This window comes from Sciurus carolinensis, chromosome 1 (genome assembly GCF_902686445.1).
Source record: "Sciurus carolinensis chromosome 1, mSciCar1.2, whole genome shotgun sequence".
Classification (NCBI taxonomy): domain Eukaryota; kingdom Metazoa; phylum Chordata; class Mammalia; order Rodentia; family Sciuridae; genus Sciurus; species Sciurus carolinensis.
Genome location: NC_062213.1, coordinates 189,049,016 through 189,075,996, shown reverse-complemented (window position 1 = coordinate 189,075,996; position 26,981 = coordinate 189,049,016). Strand labels below are relative to the sequence as shown.

General features: G+C 39.3%; 1 protein-coding gene across 1 annotated transcript; it reads right to left on the bottom strand.

The window, feature by feature from the left end:
- Positions 1-1,459: 1,459 nt before the first annotated feature.
- Dnajc8 (DnaJ heat shock protein family (Hsp40) member C8) lies at positions 1,460-24,280 on the bottom strand. The gene is made up of 9 exons (XM_047559520.1): positions 24,166-24,280; positions 21,629-21,730; positions 13,514-13,570; positions 10,315-10,381; positions 9,649-9,743; positions 7,975-8,046; positions 4,563-4,654; positions 3,611-3,686; positions 1,460-1,946 (listed from the first exon to the last, which is right to left on the bottom strand). The coding sequence occupies exons 1-9, from the start codon at positions 24,241-24,243 to the stop codon at positions 1,824-1,826; spliced, it is 762 nt and encodes a 253-aa protein (XP_047415476.1). The 5' UTR covers positions 24,244-24,280; the 3' UTR covers positions 1,460-1,823.
- Positions 24,281-26,981: the final 2,701 nt, after the last annotated feature.

Here is a 26,981-nt window from a genome sequence, read left to right as displayed (position 1 = left end):
AGGAAGGAAGCACCAACATGCTGGAAGGGTGTCACTGCCTGCCTAAAACCCATCAAATGCTGCTCCCTGCAGACTGCATTACCTCATGATACCGATCAGCCAGGGAGGGTGACTGAACACAATCTCCCACTCCCCTAATCTGGTATTAGTCAAAGCCACACCCACCCGTTCACAAAAGGTTTGGACAAGCTCAGCTGTACTTGGAAGGATGGTAAGGTAATTAGCTATTTCCTCATGCAAAGAAGCAAATCACAATTGCAGTATCTGGATATTACCAGACATCATACCTTTCATAAGCACTGTTTACTCATCCACAAGACACTACTAAAAGGAGAAAGTCAGGGCTCAGCGGTAAAGCACTTGCCTAACACGTGTGAGGCACTGGGTTTGATCTTTAGCACCCCATAAAACAAATAAAATAAAGGTATTATGTCCATCTACAACTAAAATATGTTTTTTTAAAAAAGGGAAGTTTTGTTTTGAGTCACCCAGCTTCTCATACTTTCATGTCATGGGTCACCTTTCTACTTTATCCCCTCCTGAGGGCTGACCTAGTCTCTCACAGCAAGAACATCTGAGGATAAACTACAAGCTGGAGACTTTCACCCACTTTTCATTTAATCCTCAAAACAATCAGTATCTCAGGCTTGGGTGCAGTGGCACATGCCTATGGTTCTATAGCTACAGGGAAGCCAAAGTGAAGGATCATTTGAGCCCAGGGGTTTGAGACCAGCCTGGGCAACACCGTGAGACCCTCACATCTCAAAAAAGAAAAAAGGACAAAAAAAAAAAAAAAAAAAAAAACAGTAATTGCATTTTACACAGAAAAAATAGTATACTGGCAACACCCAATTACCACTATGGTAGCTATGCTAAACATGTCAAGGATCAACCCTCCCTAAAAGAAGCCAGTCTGTGTGTGTGCCTGCCTGCACACTACTGGGGATTGAACCCAGGGCTTCACGCTCATCCCCAGCCCTAGCCATGGTAATTTATATTCTCCTTTTGCAAATGAAGAAACTGGTAGGGAGCTCTGTGTGTTCAACCCAAAGCATTTCAGGATTGGGACAAGCTGGACAAGTGACCCATCCTTGGAATAACATCCGAGGGACAGTACATCAGTGATTTGGGTATAAAAATTTATTATACATAAAGAATATTACCACTAACGAATGCAGACAGGCTAGGACACAATGGTACTGGATGGAAGATGGCTAGCTCTTTGGAACAGGTTGATGGGTGGCTCAGCGCCTCATGCCACACTGATTGGTCAGTCAGACAGAAGGGCACATGCCAAATACAAGAGGGCTTCAGGGCATCGACCGACTGCTCTGTATGCCCAACTGCCTTCCTTTTCTGATCTAGGGCTTCAAAAGATGGCACACCCAGAAACAAGAACTGAGGCAAAGGGGCTCCCTAATGCAGCCCAGCCTTGTCTCTGAAGTCACAGCAACACCACTGTAAGCAATATGTTTAATTGGATGATTTCCATAAACTATACATGGAGTTTCTAACCATCACAATTCGGTGAAGTACAAAACATTAAGTTACAGGCTGTGGGAAAGAAGGCAGCACCAATGGTGGCACCTTCCAATCCTGGTTGTTCTAAGGGTTAACGGGTGGGGGGAGTCTTTTTTAAACAGAGCCCCTCATTTCAATGTACAAAAGAATTACTCTGATCGATATTAAATTGTATTGAAAACAAAATGGACTAAAAAGCAAAACTACTCTATGTTGGGGTGGAGTTGGGAGGAAAAGAATGAGTCCTTCAGAGCAGGAAGGAGAGCTGGGAGAAGGTTCTGTGGCTGTGAGTGACCCAGGGGTCACTCACGCTGCTCCATTTTTACTTTCGGTGGTCTCAGGAAGGTCCGATTTTTCTTCTCTTTCTTCCCCTTTGTATTTGCTTGGAAGTTTCGCCAGCTGTCCACCCGACCATCTCGGCTTTCCTAAGAAGAAAGAGAACAAAAGTAGAACAAAACAAGTTTGAGGTGAGGAAACTAGTTAATAAGAGGAAGGGGGAGGGCACAGTGTAGCACATGTGTAATCCCAGCGGCTTGGGAGACTGAGGCAGGAGGATCACAAGTTCAAAGACAGCCTTAGCAAAAGCGAGCCACTAAGCAATTCAGTGAGACCCTGTCTAAATAAAATACAAAATAGGGATGGGGGTGTGGCTCAGTGGTTGAGTGCTCCTGAATTCAATCCCCGGTACCCCAAAATAAATAAATAAATAAATAAATAAAAAGAGAAGGGCCTGAATCTGCCTTGCCATCTGGCCACCCTCTATAGCCCAGCCCAGTTCAGCTCTGGAATAACCAAGAATAGAGCAGAGCAAAGCTTTTCTCCCACTTCCAGGGGCCCAGGAAAGTCTTTTTTTTTTTTTTTTTTTTTTTTTTTGGGTGCTGGGGATCGAACTCAGGGCCTTGTGCTTACAAGGCAAGCACTCTACCGACTGAGCTATCTCCCCAGCCCCCAGGAAAGTCTAATACCAACTCCCAGAGGCAGAATGAGTCACAGGTTAGAAGAGGACATAATGAGTAATACTCCTCACAATAATGATGCCCCCATTTGTTGGAGACCTCTGAGCTAAATGTTCAGCATACATTCTTTTTTCTTTTCTTTTCTTTTTTGCAGAGCTGAGGATTGAACCTAGGATCTGGGACACGCTAGGCAAGTGCTCTACCACTGAGCTACATCCCCAACCCTGTCATATGTTATTTTTAACCTTCAATCAAAAAAAAAAAAAAATTTTTTTTTGACTACAGCGTGTAATGCTATTAGCATTTCACAAATAACTCTGGGGTTCAGAAAGGTCAAACTGTTTTCTCAGAGTCATATAGCTAGCTGGCACTCCAGTCATTCTTTCCACTACTCCTTCCAAATGTTCTGAACTTGGATGGATGCACCAAAGCCAGCTGTGCTGAGAGGGTCACAGGATCTATACCTTACTATCAAGGGATCTACTCTTTCTTTTCATACATGGGACAGAAACAAAGTCATCCACTCTAGTTAGCCAATCCTCTACTGAGTCCTAAACTGTATAAAAGAAAGACCAGGGGATGGGGGTATAAATCAGTGGTAAAATGCTTCCCTAGCATGTCCTGGCCCTGGGTTCAATTCTTAGCACTGAAAGAAAAGAAAAAAAAAAAAGATGAAGAAGAAGAAAGATCAGATGTTGCTACAACCCAGAAACTGACCAAGCAGTTGAAGGATATAACCAAGAATATCAAAGAAGAGTGAAATTCAAAAGCCTCAAGTTTCACCAGGAAGGACACAGGGGTCACAAAGACCTCAGTTTCTACTAACAGTCCTCTAGGTAGGGTACTATCCTATGCTTACCTCTTAAATTAAATGCACAATCCATTTTTCTCAGGTCCACTTGGCAGCTGTGCCTACCACAATCTCTAAAAAACCATTAGGGGATCCTCACTGCCCTTGCCAAAGCCTCAGAGCTTACAGGAGGCTGAGTCAGTACTGGACTTAGCGTCCACAGCTCCCACTCTTCCCCACATATCCCAGTTCCCTCTGTTTGCCCCAGTCAGTCCTGGGACTGCTCCAGGAACCAAGTTTCCTTATTCTGAAATAAGAACCCCTCGCCACTTCGGCAGTTTACCTCAAAGTTTTTCTGCCACTCCCTTTCTCGTTTGGCTTTTTCTTGAGCTTCAATCTCTTCTTCCCTTTGTCGTTTCCTAGTGGAAAAGACAAACCGCAATATTTATATGATATTTAGATTGTGTTAACTATAGAAGTTAAGACATGTCCCTACAGAAACAAACTTACAAAGTCAATCAATTCCTTAGAAGTCTATAAAGATGGTTATCTGGAAAGGGCTCAAAACATTTTTCATGAAGGTTTTATTCTAAACATGCAAATGAGACTGTGGGCAGGGGTTTGGAAAAGATATAGCCATCCCTGTTATACAGGCAGATAAGGTAACCAAAGCCCCGCCTTTAGTAATCTAAAGTGTTGGGTTTAGTCGGCAAGAAAGCTGTATCAAGAACACGGGCCACCTTATTTCAGAGGAATGAGCATTTAACAGCAGAGGTTTTTAATCAGATCTCTGGACAACACCCAATCCTAAAATAACAAGTCACACAACTAGCAAAATCTAGTTATTGCTAAACTCCAACCAACAATACAAAATACAGGAACCAAACTAACCTCCATACTTCTGATGATTAAGTGAAATCACATATTAGTATAATGATTACATTATACAATATTACATACTCACTAAAGCTGCAGTTGCAAGTCCCATAAAAGGTTCTGGCCTCAGTAACAATGGCCTTAATAACTGTGCCTACTTTATTCAGAAAGTCAGGAAGAAAACACACAATACTTCTGAGTAAAACTAAAATCCCTAAAGGACAGGTCAATTTAGTATTTCCCAAAAGTCAAACAGAACACTTCATAACCTGGTGATTCAAAAGCTTGGCTATTTTGGATAACTGTTTTAGATCGTTTCTTAAATGATGTACTACCTATTTCCTTCATTAGGAAAATCCCCAGAGACCAAAGTTAATTAATTTAGGCATTCATTCTCAAATGAATGTGCAGATATATACCTTTCATGCATCTCTTTGGCTTCTCTCTCTTTTCTTTTAATTTCCAGCTCAGCAAAGAGTTTCATGGTCTGTTTATATACTGCTTGTTTGAACTACAAGAAAATTAAGGACAAAAGAAAATAAAGGTAAATATTTTACCAACAACTTTGCATCAAGTACTTGCCTCTGAAGCCTAAGACAAAAAGCAGATTAGAATCCAGCAAGGAAAAAAGATTTTTCAGAGAGAACCACTTAACAATGCTGCTCTCTTAGAAGATAAATCACCTATCAACCTAAGAGATCTTTTCTCTGCTACCACACTGATGGTACACAGGACTCTGGCTCCAGCAAAAAGCACTTAAAAAAAATTCTACAGTCTATTACCACCTCTTGATGTTTTAGAGGGTGCTCTCCTCCAAAGAACTTCTAAAAATAAATTTTACTCTTTCTTTTCACAAATACTTTATAATTATCTACTCAGCCAGACCAAGGCAGTAAGCTGGTTGCTATCAAACTGACAAGTCTCAAGGGTCTACGGATTGAGGCAGAGCTAATACAATCCCCTATTTAAGGGACAAAGTCTCCCAACATAAAAATCCACCACTGAGCATAGTGGCACACGCCTCTAATCCCTGCAATTTGGGAAGCTGAGGTAAAAGGATGGCAAGTACAAAGCCAGCCTCAGCAACATAGGGAGGTCCAAAACAATTCAGCAAGACCCTGTCTCAAAATAAAAAATAAAAAGGACTGGGGATGTGGTTCAATGATAAAGTACTCCTGGGTTCAATCCAAAAGAAAGTTCATATTTCCCAGGTTTCCTGGTAGCTAGGTGTGGCTCACTCTACAACTTAAGTTTTAGTCAATGGGATGCAAGGAAAAGGGATATATACAACTTCTGAAATGCTCTTAGAGGTTCTTCCCCCTTTCCTCTATCCTGGTTGGCACATGGGTGAGGTGATAAGACAGACATCCTGGACTGTGAGAATGGGGCAACGTCCTTATTGACAAAGCCAAAGAACAGAGTAGTCCAAGAACATGGATGACACAGGGTACAGAGTTGCCACAACAGAAGCAGCAAATCTCCATCTTGTTCAAACTACCATCATTTTGTATCTCAGCTGTATGCACCTAATGCAGTGACAAAACTAATACTACAGGACTGGGGACAAGACAAAAAGTTTTTGTTGTTATTGTCTGTGATGCTGAGGATCAAACCTAATGCCTCATGAACAGTAAGCAAGTGCTCTACCTCACACCCCACATACAAAGAGCATTTTTAAAAGTGTATTATAGGGCTGGGATTGTGGCTCAGTGGTATAGCATTTGACTAGTATGTGTGAGGCACTGGGTTTGATTCTCAACATGAGCTATAAATAAATGAATATAATAAAAGTCCATTGACAACTAAAAAGAATACATTTTTTTAAAAAGTGTATGATAGGGGCTGTGGCTCAGTGGTAGAGTGCTTGCTTAGCATGTGTGAGGCACTGGGTTTGATCCTCAGCACCACATAAAAATAAATAAATAAAATAAAGGTACTGTGTCCATCTACAACTAAAAAAAAAAAAAAAAAAAAAAAAGTGTATTATAGACAAAACCCTGAGTTTAATCTCCAGTAAAACACACACACACACACACACACACACACACACACACACAAAGTGTATTATAGCCAGGTGCAGTGGGGCATGCCTGTAATCCCAGCAGCTCAGGAGGCTGAGGCAGGAGGATTCCAAGTTCAAAGCCAGCTCAGCAATTTAGCAAGGCCCTAAGCAACTTAGTGAGACCCTGTCTCAAAATAAAAATAGAAAAGGGGCTGGGTATGTGGGTCAATGGTTAAGCACTCCTGGCACCCTAGCATCAAAAAAAAATAAGAAGAAGAAGAAGAAGAAATTTTTAAAAAAAATTAAATGTATTATATAACAGTCTTAAAGAATTTATAAAAATTGCAGAAAAATAAGTAAAAATAAATGTTCTAGCCCTCATCACACAAAGTTATTAATAAAATCATAGTCCCTTCTCCACCAGCTTTGTTTTTTTTTTTTTTATTTTATTGTGAGACAGGGTCTAAATTGCTCAGGACCTTGTTAAGTTACTGAGGATGGCTTTGAACTTGCAATCCTCCTGCCTCAGCTGCTTGTAATTACAGGCATGCACTACAACACCCAGCTTGAACCCAAAGGCACTTAACTACCGAGCCACATCCCCAGCCCTTTTTAATATTTTGAGACAGGATCTCGCTGAATTGCTTAGGATCTCACTAAGTTGCTGAAGCTGGCTTTGAACTTGCAATCCTATTGCCTCAGCCTCCCAGGCAACTGGGATTACACACCTGTGCCACCACGCCCAGCTCACACCTGGCTTTCCAACAACTTTTAATTCTTTAGTTTCAGAAGTTCTTAAGAACAGCTGGGCACAGGGCTGGGGATATAGCTCAGCTGGTAGAGTGCTTGTCTTCAAAACACAAGGCCCTGGGTTCCTAAATTCAATCCCCAGCACTGAAAAAAAAAAAAAAAAAAAAAAAAGAATAGCTGGATGCAGTGGCACACACCTGTATCCCAGCAACTGGTTCAATCTCCAGTACCAATAAATAAATAAATAAATAAATAAACAGTCAGGCACGGTGGCACAGCCTGTAATCTCAGTGACTTGGGAGGATAAACCAGGAGGATTGCAAGTTCAAGGCCAGCCCCAGCAACTTAGTGAGGCACTGTCTCAAAATAAAAAAATCAGAAGGGCTAGGGATGTAGTTCAGTGGTAAAGCACCCTGGGTTCAATCCCCAGTATTCCTGTCCCCAAAAAAGTAGAATCTCCCTTAACCAAATGTCCACTAAATAAGCCACGGGTTATCCAAAACTCACTTCCCTCCACCACAAGCACTCAGGACCAGCAGTCAGTCATCTGTTACTGAGAGTTTGTTGTGATCTTCCCAAAGCTATCTATGCCAGTCATAATTACTATAATAGTTACAGTGATTTAAATCTCATAGAAACTGATGAATGTAGTTATAAAATAAATGCTTGTTTCTTTGAAAGATTCAATGCACATAAGTTCTAAAAAATAACTGCTGGTGAATTATGTTAAATGAATCATATTTCTTGAATTTTAGTCTTGGACTGCTTCAAAAAGTATCCAAGTTTACAGCATACTTCAAAAGAAATTAAAAGTAGATAATACTTGGTGTGTGTGGCTTACAAAATAGTCAACTGCAAACTCCAATCAGTAAATGTACACCCAAAGCAGCAGCAACAGCCCTTCATCAGAACAAGGTGAATGAACATACAGTTACATGTTTTAATGTATAGTTATAACATTTTAAGTTAAAATGTTTATAGCACATATGCATTGTTCTTTAGGCCTCCCTCTCTTTAAACCCACCTATCAGTTCACCCAACCAAACAAGAAAAAGTGGCTTTTCTCACATCTAACTTACCAACTCAGGATCATCTTCCTCTACATTTGTAGGTTTCCCTTCCTTCTTTAATTGCTTTTTCCGCTCCTTCACCTAAAAAGAATGTTTTTCATCAGAAGATAAGCACCCATACTTTAAGACTATCCACTGAGCTACACGTATCTGATGTGTGCACTCTTCTGTAGGTATAGATAAAATAAAGCTTACATTATGAAACGACAAGCCTCCCCTCACCAAAACAAGCAAACAAACAAGCAAAAAAAAAAACCTTAACAATGCAACTAAGGAATACTAGGAACACTGGGTCCTTTCTCTAACCTCATCTAAAACCCAATCTACCAGAAAGGATGAGAGAGGATAAGGAGGATCAAAGAGGATCAGCAACTCCTCAGATTTAGTCAGATCCAAATAGCCTTCTCTATGTTAAACAGATTACCTGTTTATTTTTCTTGACTTGTGGTTACACAGTTACAGAAAAAAAAAAAAAAAAAAAAAAAGAAAGAAAGAAAGAAAAACAAAAACCATCACTTCTCAAATTTTAGAAAAAGCTACAAAATTTGTGGCATTAAGGGCAAATAGTATTGTTTTAGTATTTCTACAACTGTATTCTTATTCCTTTTCACTGTGAAACTCCCTAAAACCAATAATTTTCACATCATGTTAAGTTATATTTTTATCACTTTGGTCACCACTGAGTCTAAAAATAAAAAGTCAAATATACCCATTCACAGGAGATTGATAACATTGCATTAAATAACCTATTACTTCATCCAAAAGTCAAGTAGGTTCCAAACTCTGAAAGGCCCTACTGCCACCTTGTGGTAAGGAACTCTAAGGGTGACTTTCTTACAGGCAAAATATAAAGGAAGGGTTCCTTTCACTATTACAATTCATCATGCGCTTTTCTGGTATCTACTGGGATTAGACCTACAGGTGCCATTTCCAACACATGACCAGCAGGATGCAGTTATAGCCCTTCATCTCCTCTTTTAACTTATGTTCTTTATCTAAACTGAATTTGTTATTATTATTATAAAAGTTCTATTTCAGACTCCAAAACTCTTCAAAAGACAGGTCACATTCCACATTCACTCACCATGAAACAGCTCTTACAAGATCTTTTCTTACCTCAAGCATGCCACTTCCCACCCTTCAAGATTTATAAAATTCCCCAAGAGCAAAAAACAAAAAAAAAACAGCTATATCTAAATTTCTTTCAACTGAGTCCTTTCAAACCCTGTTATTAATATGAATATGTACCTCCTTTTTAAAAAAACTTTATTCAGATCCCCTTGCAAGCACTTCTCAAGCCCATGTTCCAAGCCCTTCACAGGGATGAGAACAAAAATCCAGAATCAAGCATGAGATCACACAGCTCAGTCACTTTTCCACTCTCGGAGCAGAAATGTGGCAACATGTGATATGAGGGCAAGAGCAGCTCTGTCCGCAACACAGGACTGGTAGGGAAAGAGAGGAGCAGTATCCTAGCCATTCCTTGTCCTGAGCTCTTCTTCTCTTGGGGTGAATTTAGTTTTAGGCACACACTATTCTTGACTACCACAGATCTGTGGTGGAGACCACATAAGTAGTCAGAAGTAATGCTGGTAGGCACTACTATATTACATTTACCCTCCTACATGGTGCCCGAGGCTTGCTGATACTTCCTATAAACACAGCAGCACTATAAATACTTACAGTGTGTTCCACGTATTCTTTTCCTGCCTGAATTACATCCAGGGCCCTCTTCTTTTGTTCCTGATCCAGTAGCAACTTGTAAGCTTTGTCCACAGCTAATGCAAAACATTGAAATTAACTGTTTCTGCAAACACCCTCTGCAAATCTGAACTATACTCAGGCAGTGTAAATGGACTTGTGCTATCTAAAAGCATTCCCTACTTTGTTAAATTATTTACTTATTAAACTATTTTTTTTTTAAAGCATTGAACTACAACAATAACCTTGAAAGCCTTGGAAAAAAATTTAATATACCCTCAAGGCTAAATATACCAGATCTAGATTTAATATTTCCTATTTTCTTTATATTCAAAGAAAAAAATATCCTATGCAATAACAGTTTTGTTGGCACATAAAAGTTTTAACAAGTTAAGGTCTACTTCTTTTTTGCGGTGCTGGAGATCAAACCCAGGGCCTCATGCATGCTAGGCAAGCACTCTACCACTGAGCTATATCCCCAACCCCCAAACAGCAACATTCTGCTTAAACAACTGTTTTAAATGAAACCCACAGCTTCTTCATGACCAGAAAATAAAACTACAACATTCTTTTTTTCAGTAGAACAAGGAACAGTTAGTTCCTAGCATTGAAAATATATTACTCAGAAGCAGGTAAATTTACAAATACCTTCAAAAGCCTTTTGTGCTCTATCAGCATCATCTTGATTTTTGTCAGGATGCACCAATATGGACAACTACAAGAAGACAAAAGTTAGGTTCATCAATAAGAGAAACATTTAGTAACTCTTGGAATGCACTGCATTCCCTTTACTACCCAAAATCCTAAGATACTATGACAAAAAAAGACTCAGCAGGAAGCATTTTTTTAAATATTGACAAATCTCATCAAATGCCCAGAAATATTGGTCTTAAATTCAAAAAGTAAATGCACAAGTGGGAAATATTTAGGTGACTCTGAGACCCAATGGAAGCCTAACATGAAGATGCTGTAATAATTTGGGGGAGGAGGAAAATCAAAAAGTACTATTTTGATCCTTACAGTGAGCACTGAGGGGGATAAAGCAGGTCTGAAAAATCATCTTTCCTAAAAGAACCTTTTCCTAAAAGAACCCCTACTATATAACAGTGGTTCTCAGTTCTGGTTGCACTGCAAAAAATCTACATTTTGCTTTTCAAAAACACAGATGTCTACTTTCCACCCTCTACCTGAATCTCTGGCACCTGAACTTTGTAAACCTCTATTATAACAGGTTTTAGATAATACTAAAAAATTATTATTAATTTTGTTAGATGTGATAAATAGTTGTGCAAGAGAATGTCCTTTATTTGGGGGAGCTATGCGCTGAAGTATTTAGGGGTGAAGCATCATCATATCTGCAATTTACAAATGATTCAAAAATATATAGTTAATGAAGTGACTGCTAGATATAGATGGTGGGTATATGAGTATTTGCTGTTCTATTCTTTCTTTTTAAAATATAAAACTGTCATAAGAAAGTTAAAAAAAAAAAGTAAAACCTCCACAGATGATTCTTTCAGACGTCTGTGGTTAAGATACCTAACATAATGTCATTGACAGACAAAACCCAACTTTCTGGAACAAAGGGAACTGTGTTAGGGAACAAAAACAAATGGGAAATTAGACCATTATACAAAGAGGGGAAAAAGAGGAACCTAAAGCTACACTGAGCGTCTCATAATCCTGTGGTCTAATTCCAACTTAAATCACTTACTAACTATGAGACCTTGAGTCACTCATCTAACCTATACCTGCCTCAGTTTCCTGCTCTAGACATGGAAGAATACTCAATACCTACATCTAAGTGGGTTGTTGTATGAATGACATAATACAAGTAAAGAAATTAGCATACTCACACTGAAAATAGTGGATAAGCATATACTAAACACCAAGACTAAGTGCTTTCAGTGTGCTACCTCATTTAAATACTCATACACACATTTTACAAAGAAAGTAATGGGTATAATAGTTTAAAGAAACTTGCCCAAGTTCACTCACACTGCTTGTGGGTGGTATAGTCAAGATTTAAACTAAAGTCATACAGCTCCAATGCCCACACTCTCATTGTAAGGCCATAAAATAATTCAATAATAACTCTCGATTTTTATTTATTGAGTTATTTACTTGGCTACATAAAAAGCTGTTTAGACTAAGGACTTAAATGTTTGCTTATTAAATTGGAAAAGACAACTAATACATTAATTAATGCATTATAGGAGGAAATAAGAATTTTGGAAAAGGAAAAAAAGGTCAAATTTAAGTGCAGAGTACAGCTCAGAAAGAAAAAAAAGCTATGAAGTTATATAATGGGAAATGACTGAGCAGGCAAAGATAAAATCCATCTTGGCTTAACAATAGATCAAAAGATGACTATGAGTCAGCAATATGGAGAAAATTCACTAAAAAGGCAAGCACAACACTGAATATTAACAAGCATATCACACAGAAGTGAAGTATTACATTCAGCATTGGTTAGGTACTATTAAAATATGAAGTACAAGAAAGAGATAAAGAAGGTAGGGAAGGTTACCAAAAGATTTAAAATAAAAAGCCCAACTATGGGGAAAAAAAGAAAAAAGAAATTTTCAATAGCAGTTAATGAATTCGGTTAACATTGCAAATATCTTCTCAAAATGACTAATTTTTAAAAAATTATTTTAGTTATCAATGGACCTTTATTTTACTTAAAGATGCTATATGTGGTGCTAAGAATTGAACCCAGTACCTCACTCCTCACACATGCTAGGCAAGTGCTCTACCACTGATCTACAACCCCAGGCCCTCGAAATGACTAATTTTTAACTCTGAGGTACCCTTGGCATGCAAATAAAAATATGGTTAATATATTTTTTTAAATTAATAAAATAGAAAATCCTATTTGCAAAAATAAATTATAGGGAATGTAATCATTCAACTCCTAGATTATTTAGCTGTGAAAACTGAATAGTTTTTAAAAAGACTATTATAAAACTTTGTAGCTCAAGTCATTAAACATAAGAATGGTCAAGAATCAGAGGCTGTGGATCTGCTTTCCTGGAGAACTTTCAAAAAGCACTCTTTAAGTCAGGCATGGATGGTGATGTACACCTGTAGTTTCAAGCTACATGGGAGGCTGAGGCAGGAGGTTCACAAGTTCAAGGTCAGTTTGGGCAACACAGTGAGATCCCATCTCCAGTTAAAAGCACTCTTAATGTTAAACCACTTATTTCTTAGGTATCTATTTAAATTGGAAGAGAGAGAATTGAAGAATAAGGCAGGCACCATGGTACATGCCTGTCATTCCAGCAACTCAGGAGGCTGAGACAGAAGGATTACCTGAGCCCAGGAGTTCAAGGCCTGCCTGGGCACCATAGAGAGATCCTTGTATTTTTAAAAAAAATTACTGAAGAACAAAGTCTTAAAGATAAAAAGTGTTATGAATCATTTGATGTGTTCTCTTTGGTAAGCATGATTCCACATAAATTCTACTAGACTATCCTTAAATTAAGGGGCTGGAGAGATACTATTTGGATATAAAATTTATTCTATTCACAGGTAAACTACAGTCATTTAATCATTTAACATCTTTTGTCACTATGAGTTTTGTAGAGAACAGTTATCTAGTCTTAAGTTGGAGAAAAGAAAAGTTTAAATTTGGGGGTCTGGGGATATAGCTCAGTTGGGGCTGGGGATATAGCTCAGCTGGCAGAGCACTTGCCTAGCAAGCACAAGGCCCTGGGTTCAATCCTCAGCACCACCAAAAAAATAAAAAATAAAAAAATAATTGGCCCAAAAGTATCAGGTTGAATCATGTGTTTCACAGATTTTCAAAAGATTCAAACTCTATTACAGGAAAACAGTACTGTACCTGCCGAAACCTCTTTTTTATTTCTTCATCTGTCACTTCAGGGTCTATCTGAAGAACCTGCAAGAGTCAAAATCAAAACTGTAAAAAGATTAAATAATTTAAATTTAAGATGTAGTCAATAATTAAACATAATAGGGCTGGGATATACAGCTCAGTCAGTGGCAGAGCACTTGCCCAGCATGCACAAGGCCCTGAATTCCATCTCCAGCACCACAAACACACAAACACACACACACACACACACACACACACACACACACAAAGTAAAATTATAATCAGCATTTAGAACAGTACACTTTGTTCTAGAACACTGGCTGGAACATAGTTCTAAAAATTGCTCAAAACATAAGAATGATCAAGTCAATAACAGAATAAAAGCTATATTGATTTAGGGTTCTCAATTGAATAATGCTAACATTCCATCAGAAAATAATTTATCATACACCCAAAGACATATTTTGTTTTGTTTTGTTTTTGTGGTACTGGAAATAGAATTTGCATACAAGGCAAGCGTGAAACCTCCCTAGCATTAGAGATATGTTTCTATACCATAAGAAAATGTATTTCTCCTTCATTTGTTAAAAACCACTCCTCCCACCTCCCCTTAGTCTTTGCAAATGTAAAGAAAGCACAGCAACTCACCAGAGAAAATCAGGCCCTACCTGATTTTCATCTCAGTACTGAAAAAGTCACTTTAAATTTTACATAGACCAGTGATTCTCAACCCTGAGTGAACATCAGAATCACTGCAGAAACCTGCGAGTAATACCTTGGACCTACTTTAGATAAAGTCTGATTCCAACTCTGTAGAGGTGGGGTAGGGACAAATGGAAGGAATATCTATATTTTTTCAGCAACACTGCTTCAAAAAAAAAAAATTTCAGCATTTTTCTCCAACCTGGGGAATCTTGGTATTGACATTCCCTATCAAAGACTCTGACCCTATTGCCATAAATACACTCATTCATTCAAATGTTTGTCTTGTAACTACTACCTGAATACACTGATGTACTAGAAATGCAAAAATAAATAAGTAGGGGGAACTGTTTTTGTTTTTGTTTTGGGTGGTACTGGGGATTGAACCCAGGGTCACTCTACCACTGAGCTACATCTCTAACCCTTTTCTTTTTTTTTTTTTTTTCATTTTTGAGACAGGGTCTTGCTTAGTTGCTGAGATTGGTTTCAAAGTTATGATCCTCCTGCCTCAGCTTCCCAAGTTGCTGGGACTATAGGCCATGAGCCACTGCACCTGGCAGGGGCACATATTTTTAACTGCCATTTTAAGTGCTTTTTACAGAAGAGAGTGATATAAGTAGATGATTTCATAGTGCAGTCCATGGTTTTCATGTAGTATGTTTATGTGATATTTAGGGCCAGAGGATAGTGCTAAAAAAGCAGAGGTTAAAAAGAACTTGTTAGAAGTACTAAAGAGCAGGCCCCACTTCGGCCTGACTAAATTATAATCAACATTTTAACAAGATCCCCATGTGATATGTATCACATTAGAGTTTCAGACTGACCCATAAGGAATGATGACAGAGGTAGAAATAAATGCATTCCAAAGAAAGTAGAAATGAGGATTGGCTGAAACGGGGAGCAAAGAGAAAAAAAATGAAAATAAGTCTTGAAATGAAAATACAGAACGGAAAATTAAAACTGAAAAAAAATTCTTCCAAGTTTAGTCAAATGCTTACAGAGTCTTAGAAATACCTGTCAACAAGTAGTATAAAGATGTAGTCCACCAATAGCACTAATTACTAGTAGGCAATGAAGCAGAATAATTAATGTTGCATTGATAGATTTTTTTTTCTGGGGCTGAGGATGGAATCCAGAGGCACTCTACCACTGAGTTATACAGCCCTAGTCCTTTCTTATTTTTTTAATTTATTTTTATTTATTTATTTTTGGGGGGTACTGGGATTGAACTCAGGGGCACTCAACCACTGAGCCATATCCCCAGCCCTATTTTGTATTTTATTTAGACACAGGGTCTCACTGAGCTGCTTAGCACCTTGCCTTTGCTGAGGCTGGCTTTGAATTCACAATCCTCCTGCCTCAGCCTCCCAAGCAGTTGGATGTCCATTGTGCCCAGCACCCTTTCTTATTTTGAGACAGGGTTTTATAAGTTGCCAAGACTGACTTCAAACTTGTAATCCTCCTACCTCAGTTTCCTAAATCTCTGGGATTGACAGACGTTTAAAGGGTATAACAGAAGCATACCTGTTCTCAAATACCAGGCACACAATCAAGGGTAAGGGAGAAGTGAGACCAACTACCTTAAAACCAAAAATTTCAAGAGTCAGTGTACCACGATATCTTCCCAAGAGAAAAAGAAATTAGGAGTCACCCAATAGGAAGAGCAAAACCACTTAAGATTTACAGGGCTGGGGAGATAGCTCAGATGAGAGTACTTGCCTCGCAAGCACAAGGCCCTGAGTTCAATCCCCAGTACCACATACACACGGAAAAAAAAAAAAAGAAGAAGAAGATTTACAGATGAGGGGAGGTTAACTCTACATACAAAAATATTCAGAGGAGAATCAGTGGTTATAGGTAAAATAAGCTTACTGGAGCAAACCCAGGACCCTAGAAGGTGTCCAAAATGAATGATTAAAAAATGGAAATCCTCTAAAAAAGTTACAGCTCAGAACTAATCATGCCAAATATACTCCATAAATCTTGGTAGGTTCTTTTTTTAAAAATAACAATTATTATTGTGTATATTTGAAGTTTGCAGCATGTCATGGGATACACACAGATAGGAAAATTATTACTATAGTGGATCATTAGTTAAGAAACATAAAATATCTATACAGGAGATCTTTAGGGGACAACGGGTCATTTGAGTGAGGACTGTATGCTGATGTATTTTTTTTTTTTTAATGGTACTAGGAAATTAAAACAGGGGGGCTTTCTCACTGAGCTATATACATACTTAGCCCTTTTTTAAAGGTTTTATTTTGAGACAGGATCTCACTAAGTTCCTTAGAGCCTCACTAAGTTGCTGAAGCTGGCCTTGAACTTTCAATCCTCCTGCTTCAGCCTCCCAAGTTGCTGGAATTACAAGCATACTGTACCACACATGCCTGATGATATCATTTTTCCTACATGTAGTAATGTCATTGTGGTTATGTGAGACGGTGTTCTTGTTTTTTTCTTAATAATTTTTTTTTTAGTTGTAGATGAACACAATACCTTCACTTTTACTTATTTTTATATGGTATTGAGGATCGAACCCAGTGCCTTACTAGGCAAGCACTCTACCACTGAGCCACAACCCCAGAAATTTTGAGGAATTTAGGAATGAAGTGTTATAATGTCTACAGCTTACTATTATGTATATGATAAAAAAGAAGAGACACACACAGAGTTATTTTTCCAAGCTTTATATCACCTATGCACAAATATTTACCAACTGCCTTCAAAACTAATCAACTCCCAATGGGCACAGTGGCACATGTCTGAAAGTCCAGTGACTCAGGAAGCTAAGGCAGGATTGTAAGTTTGAGAGCAGCCTGGGCAACTTAGTGAGACCCAATCTCAAAAAATAAAAAAGGTTGGGAATGTAGCTCAGTGGTAGAGTGGCCCTGACTTCAATTCCCCAGCAATTCTCAGTCTTGAAGAGTTGAAGGTGCCTTAAGTAGTCAAGAAATAGTGAAAATAAATGGTTTACACCTGTCACCCAAACCTCTTTGAAGTTGACTTTCTATATTCAACACAAACTTTTGGAGCACCAAAAACTGATAGATATAGTAGAACACAAGATTCCGGAGACAAGAGATAGACTAAAAAGTAATTCTGACAAACATGAATAATGCCATATTGCCAATATGGCTCTAAGAAATCACAGAGGTGCTGGGTGCAGAGATGCAAACTTGTAATTCTAGCTACTTGAGAGGCTGAGGCAGGAAGATCAAAAATTCAAGGTCAGCCTGGGCAACTTATTGAGACCCTATCCCAAATCAAAATAAATAGGGCTGGGGATACAGTTCGGTAGTAGAGCATTTGCCTAACATATGAGACCCTGGGTTCAACCCCCAGCCCTTGGATTAAAAAAAAAAAAAAAAAAAAAAGGCACACAGTTGTGTTCATGCTCTTAACAGGTTTACTGCAACTCCACTGTGCCTCAGGCTTTGGAGAGAGAGCAATGAGAGAGAGATGCCCTATGTTGAACCTGAAAGAGCTAATAAAACATCACACTGGGGGCGGCGGGAACTTAACTCTGGCATTCAGGTAAGTTCCTGAACTCAATTACAGTAGTCTCCTTTGGGATCTTCTGTTGGAAACAGGAATCTGGTCTTAGTTCACACCTGAACTCCCTGACCTGTTAATAATGTGCAAGTTCCAGAGTCTTGTAAAATAAATACCTTGAAACCCTTGATACTGAACATGATAAACAGAAAAGGTCTGTGCAGCTGGCTGGTGGACTCTTACAATCTCAAAAGAAGGAGCACCAAAGGACACAATTGAACATCTAAGCTTAGTGAAGGAAGTGGGGGGATGGTCCTTAGCTTAAGAAAAATTGTAGAAACCAGGCATGGTGGCACATACCTGTAATCCCAGCAACTGGGGAGGCTGAGGCAGGAGGATGGAGAGCGCCAGCCACAGCAAGTTAGCAAGGCCCTTTAGCAACTTAGTGAGATCCTGTCTCAAAATAAAAATAAAAAGGGCTAGGGATGTGGCTCAGTGGTTAAGTACCCCTGAGTTCAATTCCTGGTACCAGATTTAAAACAAAGAATAATTAGAGTCAGGCACACCTGTTATCCCAGTGACTGGGGAGGTTGAGGCAGGAGGATCACAAGCTGGAGGTCAGCATCCCCAATTTAGCAAGATCCTGTCTCAAAAAGTTTTTTATAAAGGCTGGGGATGTAGTTAAGTAGCAAAGTGTCCCTGGGTTCGATCCCCAGTACTGCAAATAATAATAACTGTAAAATTCCTAAGAAAAATGCTTACATAATGTCTAATAGAAATGTGTCCAAATAGAGAACAGAGAAATGGCAAGAAGGAAAGAAAAACACATGAACAAGGCTCCCCAGATAGGGATTCCTACAACAAAATCTCTCAAACATCAATCTGATTTCTCCCTTTTCTATCTGCTCCTCAGATATTTGAGGACTATTTGAGGATGGCACGTTCACAGCCAGCCTAGCAACTTAGCAAGGCCCTAAGCAACTTAGCAAGACCCTGCCTCAATAATCTGTAAAAAAAAAAAAAAAAAAAAGGGGGAGGTGAGAGCTAGAGATATGGCTACATGGTTAGCACCCCTGGGTTCAATCCCCAGTATCAAAAAAAAGTTTAATTGATGGAGGGGAAGACAGCCACCACTGTAGTGTCTCTTCTTACTAGAAAAAGACCAGTCTGCTTACCTTTATACAAGAATCTGATTCATCTAATGTCTCAAGCGTTATTACATAAAAAAAAAAAAAACAAGTCACAGATTTTCTAATGAGCTAGTAATACATAATTCTGAGTCAAAAGTAACTTTAGGGCTGGGAGTATAACTCAGTGGTAGAGCCCTTGCCCAGCATACACAAGGCCCTGGATTTCAATTCCCAGCAACACCAAAAAAAAAAGGTAACTTTGTAAGGCAATCACATATACAAAGTAGCTGACACATTTACATGAAACATAACAGACACAGTTCTAAAGGACAGTTACAGAGTCTTGCCCAAAAAAACCTCACACTTTCCTGAGGATGCAACTCTTCACATATTCAGACACACTAGCTATGGTCAGAACAAGACTGAGGCAGTGGGTTCCTCTTCCAGAATGACATCAACTAATAGAGCACTGAAATACTAGCCTTTACATTGATCCCCAATAGTCTGTCACTTTTCATCAATCAGATCTCCACAGGAAATGCTAATGACAATTAGCCCTCTGCAGTCACACGTTCTACACCCACAAATTCAATTAACTGTGTCAAAAAACTGCATCTACATTGAGCATAAAGACTTTTTCCTGTCATTATCCCCTAAACGATATAGTATAATAACCACTTATACAGTATGTACACTGCAGTACACAAGATGTGCTTGGTTAAATGTAAAATATTATTCCATTTATATCTTGGCTTTTGGTATCCATAAGGGATCCTGAAATCAGTTCCTGGCAGATACCCAGGGATAACTGTACTTGAGCAATAAATGAGTAAGTTATACATCATATCCCCTTTTCACAGTACTACATTTAACTTAAAACTATAGCAAAACTAGTAGCACACACCTGTAATCCCAGCAATGAGAGGCTGAGGAAGGAGGATGACAAGTTTGAGGCCAGTCTCAGAAATTTGGAAAGACCCTCAGGAACTTACCAAGATCCTGTCTCAAAATTAAGAAAACTAAAAAGGACTGGGGTTGTAGTCAGTGGTAAAGTGCCCCTGAGTTCAATCCCCAGGACCAAAGAAAATTAAATTAAATTAACTATAAGTATGGTAACAGAAAAAACATACCATCAAATTCTTTTTCATCTCTCCAACAAGTCATCTTCCCCACACAATTCCTAAAATCATGTCAAAAGTACCCTTCATGTTCATAGCAGTATTAGCCACAATACCAATCACAGGGAGCAATTCAAGCATCCATTGATGGACAAATGGATAAACAAAATATGAATGGAACATTCACATAGCCTCAAAGTACATTCTCCTTAAGTATGTATTAATTACAAATGGGGTAAAAAGTAACTTCATAAAGAAACCTGGAAGACTTTTAAATGATATCATTACTAATGGGGTCAATCAAAAGTTTTAAGAAGAAAGCAGCAGCACAGCCAGGAGTGGCTATGTGCATACTATTAATCCTAGCCACTCAGGAAGCTGAGGCAGGAGGATGATAAGTTCAAGAACAGCCTCAGCAACTTAGTGAGACCCTTTAAAAAGGTCTAGGGATGTAACTCTGAGGTAGAGCACTTGCCTAGCATACACAAGACCCTGGATTCAATCCCTAGTACTGTGGGGAAAAAAAAAAAAAACAGGGGGAAATGGGGGGGGGGGCAAAAAAGGTTTTTTTTTTTTTTTTTTTTTTGCATACTGGGTATTGAACCCAAGAGTGCTTTATCACTGAGCTACACCCCCAGCACTTTTTCATTTTTATTTGGAGACACAGGGTCCTGTTAAGCTGCCCAGGCTGGTTTTAAATTTGTGATCCTCCTGCCTCAGCCTCCCCAGTAGCTGGGATCATGGGTGTGTGCCACTGCACTTAGCCCAAAAGTTTTTTCCAAGTGCTCAGGAAGCATTTCCCACCGAAAGATATAATAATACTCATTTCAAAATTATTTATAAACATGAACAGTTGGAACTAGCTTAAATATGTCACACTAAAATAAATGATTAAATACACCATAGACTCTTCTAATGTTGTAAGAAAATATTTTCTGTAACAATATAGCATTAAAAATAACATAAAATTGGGGCTAGGACTATAGGTCAGTGATAAAGTGCATTCTCAAGGACCTGAATTCAATTCTCAGCTCCTCCAGCCCTCTCTGAAAAATACTATGAAGTATATGATCCTATTTTTATTTTATTTTTTTTGTGGTACTGGGGATCGAACTCAGGACCTTGTGCTTGCAAGGCAAGCACTCTACCAACTGAGCTATCTCCCCAGCCCTTCCTATTTTTAAATAAAACTGTTTAATAGAAGTGACTGTATCTCTTAAGTGGGATTATACATGGTTATTTATTCTTATTTGCTCTACATTGCTATTTTTCCCCTTTATTTCTCAAGGCTGATCAAAATTGTGATCCTCCTGCCTCAGCCTCCCTAGTTGCTGGAATTATAGGCATGCGCCACCACACCTGGTTTTATAAGTAGTTTAAATCAAGGATCCTAAATTTTCAGGGCTGGCTACCCCTTAACATCTGAAAATATTATGTTTGGGGATTGCTAAAAGATAATGGAGAACATTTCAAAGGGCAAAGATCATCTCATTTTCTTTAACATGCTGCCTCTCCAACTGTGCTCACAGTAAAACTACTCAACCTACCTACTGCATTAAGTTCTTCACTTTACTCCAGAATTTTTCTCAATTCCAACTGATACAAATTAGCTGTGTGTTCAGATATAAGTCTGCCCGCAGATATCAGAGAGACCACAGCAACATCAATCAGCTCACCTCAAACGGGTTCAAATTGAAGTAAGAGGAACCAGGACGGGTCAATCTTTCAATTTGATTTTTGGATGTCAGAACCGAATCTCTCTTCTCTATTTGTTTCACCTAAAGTTAAGAAGATTAAAAAATTCATTATTAAAGCTCAATAATAAACTGAATGTCTATCTTAACATGATACTCAGTAACATTCAGCAAACAATTATCTGTACATTTATATGTGCAAGATATTTTGCTAAACACTGAAGAATAATTACAGCAGTCACTATTTAATGAATTTCAGTAACATAAAAACTTCACATGTATTTATTAATCTGAATAATTCCTATATGGTAGGTATTACTATTATCCTCATTTTGCAGATAAGAAAATACAGGCTTAAAGAGGTTAGCCAATTTGTTCCTAATTTTGTAAACTAGAATTTTTATCCCCCCAGTTTGACTCTAGAATAGGCATCAAAACTTCTTTTCCCTGTTTCTCCAAAAAAAAAAAAAAAGATTCAAAGAGTAAGACACCAGGTTCAAACCCCAGTATTGGCCCCCCCCACCAGAAAAAGGATTTGCAGATAAATAAGTCACAAACCAACACCTTCACAGTTTCCACTCTAATGATGGAAGATGCATTTCTATATGTTTATACTTAATTTAAGAAGAAAAATGCAATGGTTACAATGAATCGATAGACTATAAGCAGCATTAATAACCACTATGGGAGGGAACAAATAACTCCACCCACAGAACTCTAACATAATTAGCAAAAATCCCTGTCCAGAAGACAATGCCAAGGAGAACAAACACTAGGTAGCCCCAGGGAAACATTCCAGGTGCCACTGTCAGAGCTGGAATGCTGGCTGGAATGAATCTCTGGTATGTTTTATACTATTTTATTACTATGGTCAGAACAAGGTTGGAAAGAATTCCAATAAAATAAAAAAGTCATTCCTTCTTCGCATCTTATCTCTTCAGTCTAAACAGAAGATCACTCCTGTCATACTCCCGTATCCTCTTTCCCAAACTTATTTTTCCCTGTAACATTTATCCACATAACCCTATCCCTACTTATACACTACACTGTATATGTCTATGATCTATCTTTCTCTACAGAATGCAAGCTCTATGAAGATACTCACTACCACAACCCCAGCACCTAAACAAAACAGTAGTACATGGCAAGTGTTCACTGTACATTGGATGACCGACTGAAGACTTTCCTTAGGTACTTTCTCCCATCCAATTCACATAAACAAAGGTTGCAACTTTTTTAAATTAAGAGAGGGTGAGAAAAACAAGTCCCAAAATAACTGCTGAGTCATTAGAAGTCAATAAACTTTGGTATCAGAGCATGGACCCTCTCAAGTGAAGTATTTCAAAAGGACAAATGATAAAGGATATACTAATTCCTGGTTTTAAAGGTAATACTATGAAGAAAATATTATGTAACAAGTACTGTTACAAATACCAGAGTTAACTGGGGATGTAGCTCAGTGGTAGACCTCTTGCTTAGCACACAAGGCCCTAGATTAAATCCCCAGTACCACGTGCAAAAAAAGTTTACAAATGTCAGAAATAAAAAATGTAGCAAGGTCCATAATTTTAATTAGCTCACAGCAGCAGTTCCTCACATCCATGTCTTCTTAAAGAGATCCCATCTTCAACTCTGCTTTAACTCTGGGAAAGATACTTGTGCTTTATATTTTATGAAACCCTTTCTTATCCGTTAACTCCCTTAATTCTCATGAAAACTCTTGCTTTAATTTTAACTTCCTTGTTTTATAGTCATGTAAACTGATGACCGTCAAAATTAATGCCCTAAAAGAATTCAATCCAAATCAAGTTAATTGCCTTGTCAGACTTCAATCTGAGGGCCTTTGACTCCAAACGGCATGCTTTTCTTCCATATATTCATTCATTTACTCAACAAATCCTTAGCAAGCATCTACTAAACCCTAGGCGCCGAAAATGCAATAGTAAACGAAGCTCGGACCAAACATGCTCCCGTCCTGACACCAAGCTGTTATCTGCTCTATAAGTTACCGAGCAAATTACTTCACCTCGCTACACCTCAGGTTCGTTATCTGCAAAAGGGGGGAATATAATGCCTACCTGTCATGATGCACAGTGCCTAGAGTTGGTGACTCGCAGAAATAGCTACTAACACAACTCACTACAGAGGAGTCATGGCTTCTGTGAAAGAAGACATGGCTTCTGTTTAGAATAAGACAGCTAAGTCACCCCCAGTAAGGGCCCAACCTCTGCTAGCCCGAGCCTCCAGGTCTTAGGGCACTGTGCCCGCGCTGTGCCTCGCTGGCCACGCTTGTGTTCTCCCTCCTCACGTCGGGCACCCACCACTCATTCAATGCAAGGGGAGTCCCCCAGCAACTATAGATGCCAGAGGCGTACACACACCCCCAGACCCCTGCTGCCCCAAAGGCCGGACAGGAGGAGCCGGCCAACGGTCCAGGCCGAGATCCACTGCCTCGGCTCACTGGGCAAGGAGACCCGAGTGGGGTTTCCGGGGATGACTACTCCTCATTCTGTGTTCACCTCACTGTAGAAGGTCATAAATGCTTCCTCCGTGCTGCCTCCGCCGGCCGAAGCCCCGCTCTCTCCTGAAGCCGCCATTTCCCCGGCCCAGCCACCACGTGACCCTTCTGCGCAGGCGCCGCCTCACGTGATTCTCACAAGCCCGCCTCTCTGGTCCCACCCCCCCCCACCCAGCCGCGACCCTTAAAGGGCTCCCGGCCCTATGTGTGCATTATTTGAATTGCGGTGAAATACACGTAGCATATAATTAGCTATTTTGAAGTGAACATTTCAGTGGGTTTTAGTACATTGGCAGTGTTGTGCAACCATCACCTCTATCTACTTCCAAAATAATCACCTTAAAAGGAGATTTGGTACTCATTAAGCAATTATTTCCCATTCCCCCTCGTCGCCAGTTCCTGACTGCAACTGATGTTCTGTCTCGGTGAATTTACCTATTCCGGATATTTCACATAGATGGAATCAAACAATATGTGACTACTCTGTATCTGTTCCTTTCATTTAGCATAATATTCTCAGTTTATTCAAAGTGTGGTATGTATCAGAATTCCATTTATGTGCCACTATAGTATGTTTATACGGAAGTTTGTTTATTCATTCACCAGTTGATGGACATTTGGATATTTCCACCTATTGGTTCTTGTGAAACATTGCTGCTTTAAATGTGCATGCACACTATTTGAGTACTTATCTTTCTTCCTCCATTTTTTTTTTTTTTTTTTTTTTAATGCTGGGGGATTGAATCCAGAGGTGTTCTACTAGTGAGCTACATCCCCAACCAGCCCTTTCTAATATTGAGATTTTGAGACAGAGTCCTGCTAAGTTGACCAGGCTAGCCTCTAATGTGTGATCCTCCTGCCTCACCTTCCTGAGTAGCTGGGATTACAGGCATGCACCACCACAGCAGGCTATGTACTTATTTTCACTTGGTGGGTGGGTATATACCTAGAAGTGGAATTGTTCAGTCATATAATAAGTCTAAGTTTGGTTGGTTATTCTGTAGTGCTGGGGATTTAACCCAGGGCCTCATGCATGCTAGACAAGCACCCTACCACAGAACCACATCCCCAGCCTGATAATTTTATGTTTAATTTTTTTGAGCTACCACTAAGCTCCTTTCCACAGCAGCTGATCCATTTTACATTCCCACCAGCAATGTATGATGGTTCCAATTTCTCCACATTCTTGCCAACAGTTGTTATTTTCCTTTATTTATCTTTTATGATGGCATCCCAGTGCCTCGATGGATCTTTTGCACAAGCTCAGCAAGATCTTGCATTGGATGTTCAGCCTAGGTGATGATCAAAAGTCAGCAGTATCTGAAAACTAAAGTTCTGAACTGGAATGACACTCAAAAATCATGTAGAAACACACACAATTATTATAACTAGATGGTGTTCTTACAAGACTTTATTTCCACCAGGAGCAGTGCAGCACACCTGTAATCCCCAGCATTTGGGGAGAGTGAGGCAGGAAGATTCACAGGTTCATGGCCAGCCCAGGGTACTTAGCCAGACCCTGTCTCAAAACAAAAATAAAAAAGGCACAGGGGCTGGGGATATAGCTCAGTTGATAGAGTGCTTGCCTCCAATGCACAAGGCCCTGGTTCAATCCCCAGCACCACAAAAAAAAAAAAAAAAAAAGGCACAGAGGCAGGGTGGATTCTTTGCATGTGTGAGGTCCTGGATTTGATCCCAGCACCACCACACCACCACACACACGCACACACCACATTATTTCCAACCTTCTGCATGTGTGTGTTTTCTTAAGATGTCTGTAATATACCCTTGAAAATGTGCCCAGCAGCTATTTCCTCGCATTTAAGGCACACAAACCAAGGCTATTGCTTTCCCAACAAAAAGATGGTCAATAAATACCAGTTCTATTTCATAGGAAACAGGTATCTTCACAATAATGAATAAAAGAAATAATATGGCCTGACCTACTCATTTTCCTCTTTTTCTAAAGGAAAAGAAACTGGGCCCAGAGATAGAAAATGACATAGGCAAAGGTTGTGAACTTTATGAAGGTAAGGACTCCTGTTGTCTTGTTCACGCTTATTAGATGGAAGGAAAGCCAAGGCAAACCCTTCTGTAGATTCCTATTGATACTCGTTTCTATTCTTGAACCACATTACCAAAAGTTTAGTTATCAAGCCCTTTCAACAGCATATTAATACAGTTCACAAATATTAATTTACTACCTACTTGATTAAGGCCCTGATGACTTCACAAGTTTAAATGTGGAAGTAGAGAGAGTGCAAAAGAGGGAGATGTGAGAGAATCGCTGGTGAAAGAATGACTAAGGAGGTTCAGAAAGATTTCTGAGGTGACATTTAAATTGGGACTTGTGACTGAAAAAAAACTTGTGAATGCAACAGGAAAACACTGAAACCTCTTACGAGATGAACGTGATTTCATATGTATTAAATCGGGGCATGTTGGAGGTCGGTGTTCTGGATCTCAGCATCCTAGAAATAGGTCCCAAACCCTCATGCTCCCCACTTTATCCATGCCGGCAGGAAATGGACGAGTTTTTAGTGATATCGATTTTAGGATTGGAATTGCGTGATAAGGGTAGATGCCACGCCTAAGTCGGATGGGTCCAAGAACTGAAATTTCGGGTTTTGTCACTCTTGCCCTCCTATCCGCCAACCCGCTCTATCAGTGTTTTCCAGTCCTTTGGCACCGCAGCCAACGTTAGAGGCTAAAAATAGGCCTCTCTCTGGATTCGCTGTTCCTCTTCCAGGAGCCCCGCCCCCCTCTCCTGATTCGTTACTCCTATGATAGCCCCGCCCCCTAGCCGAACAGATTGGC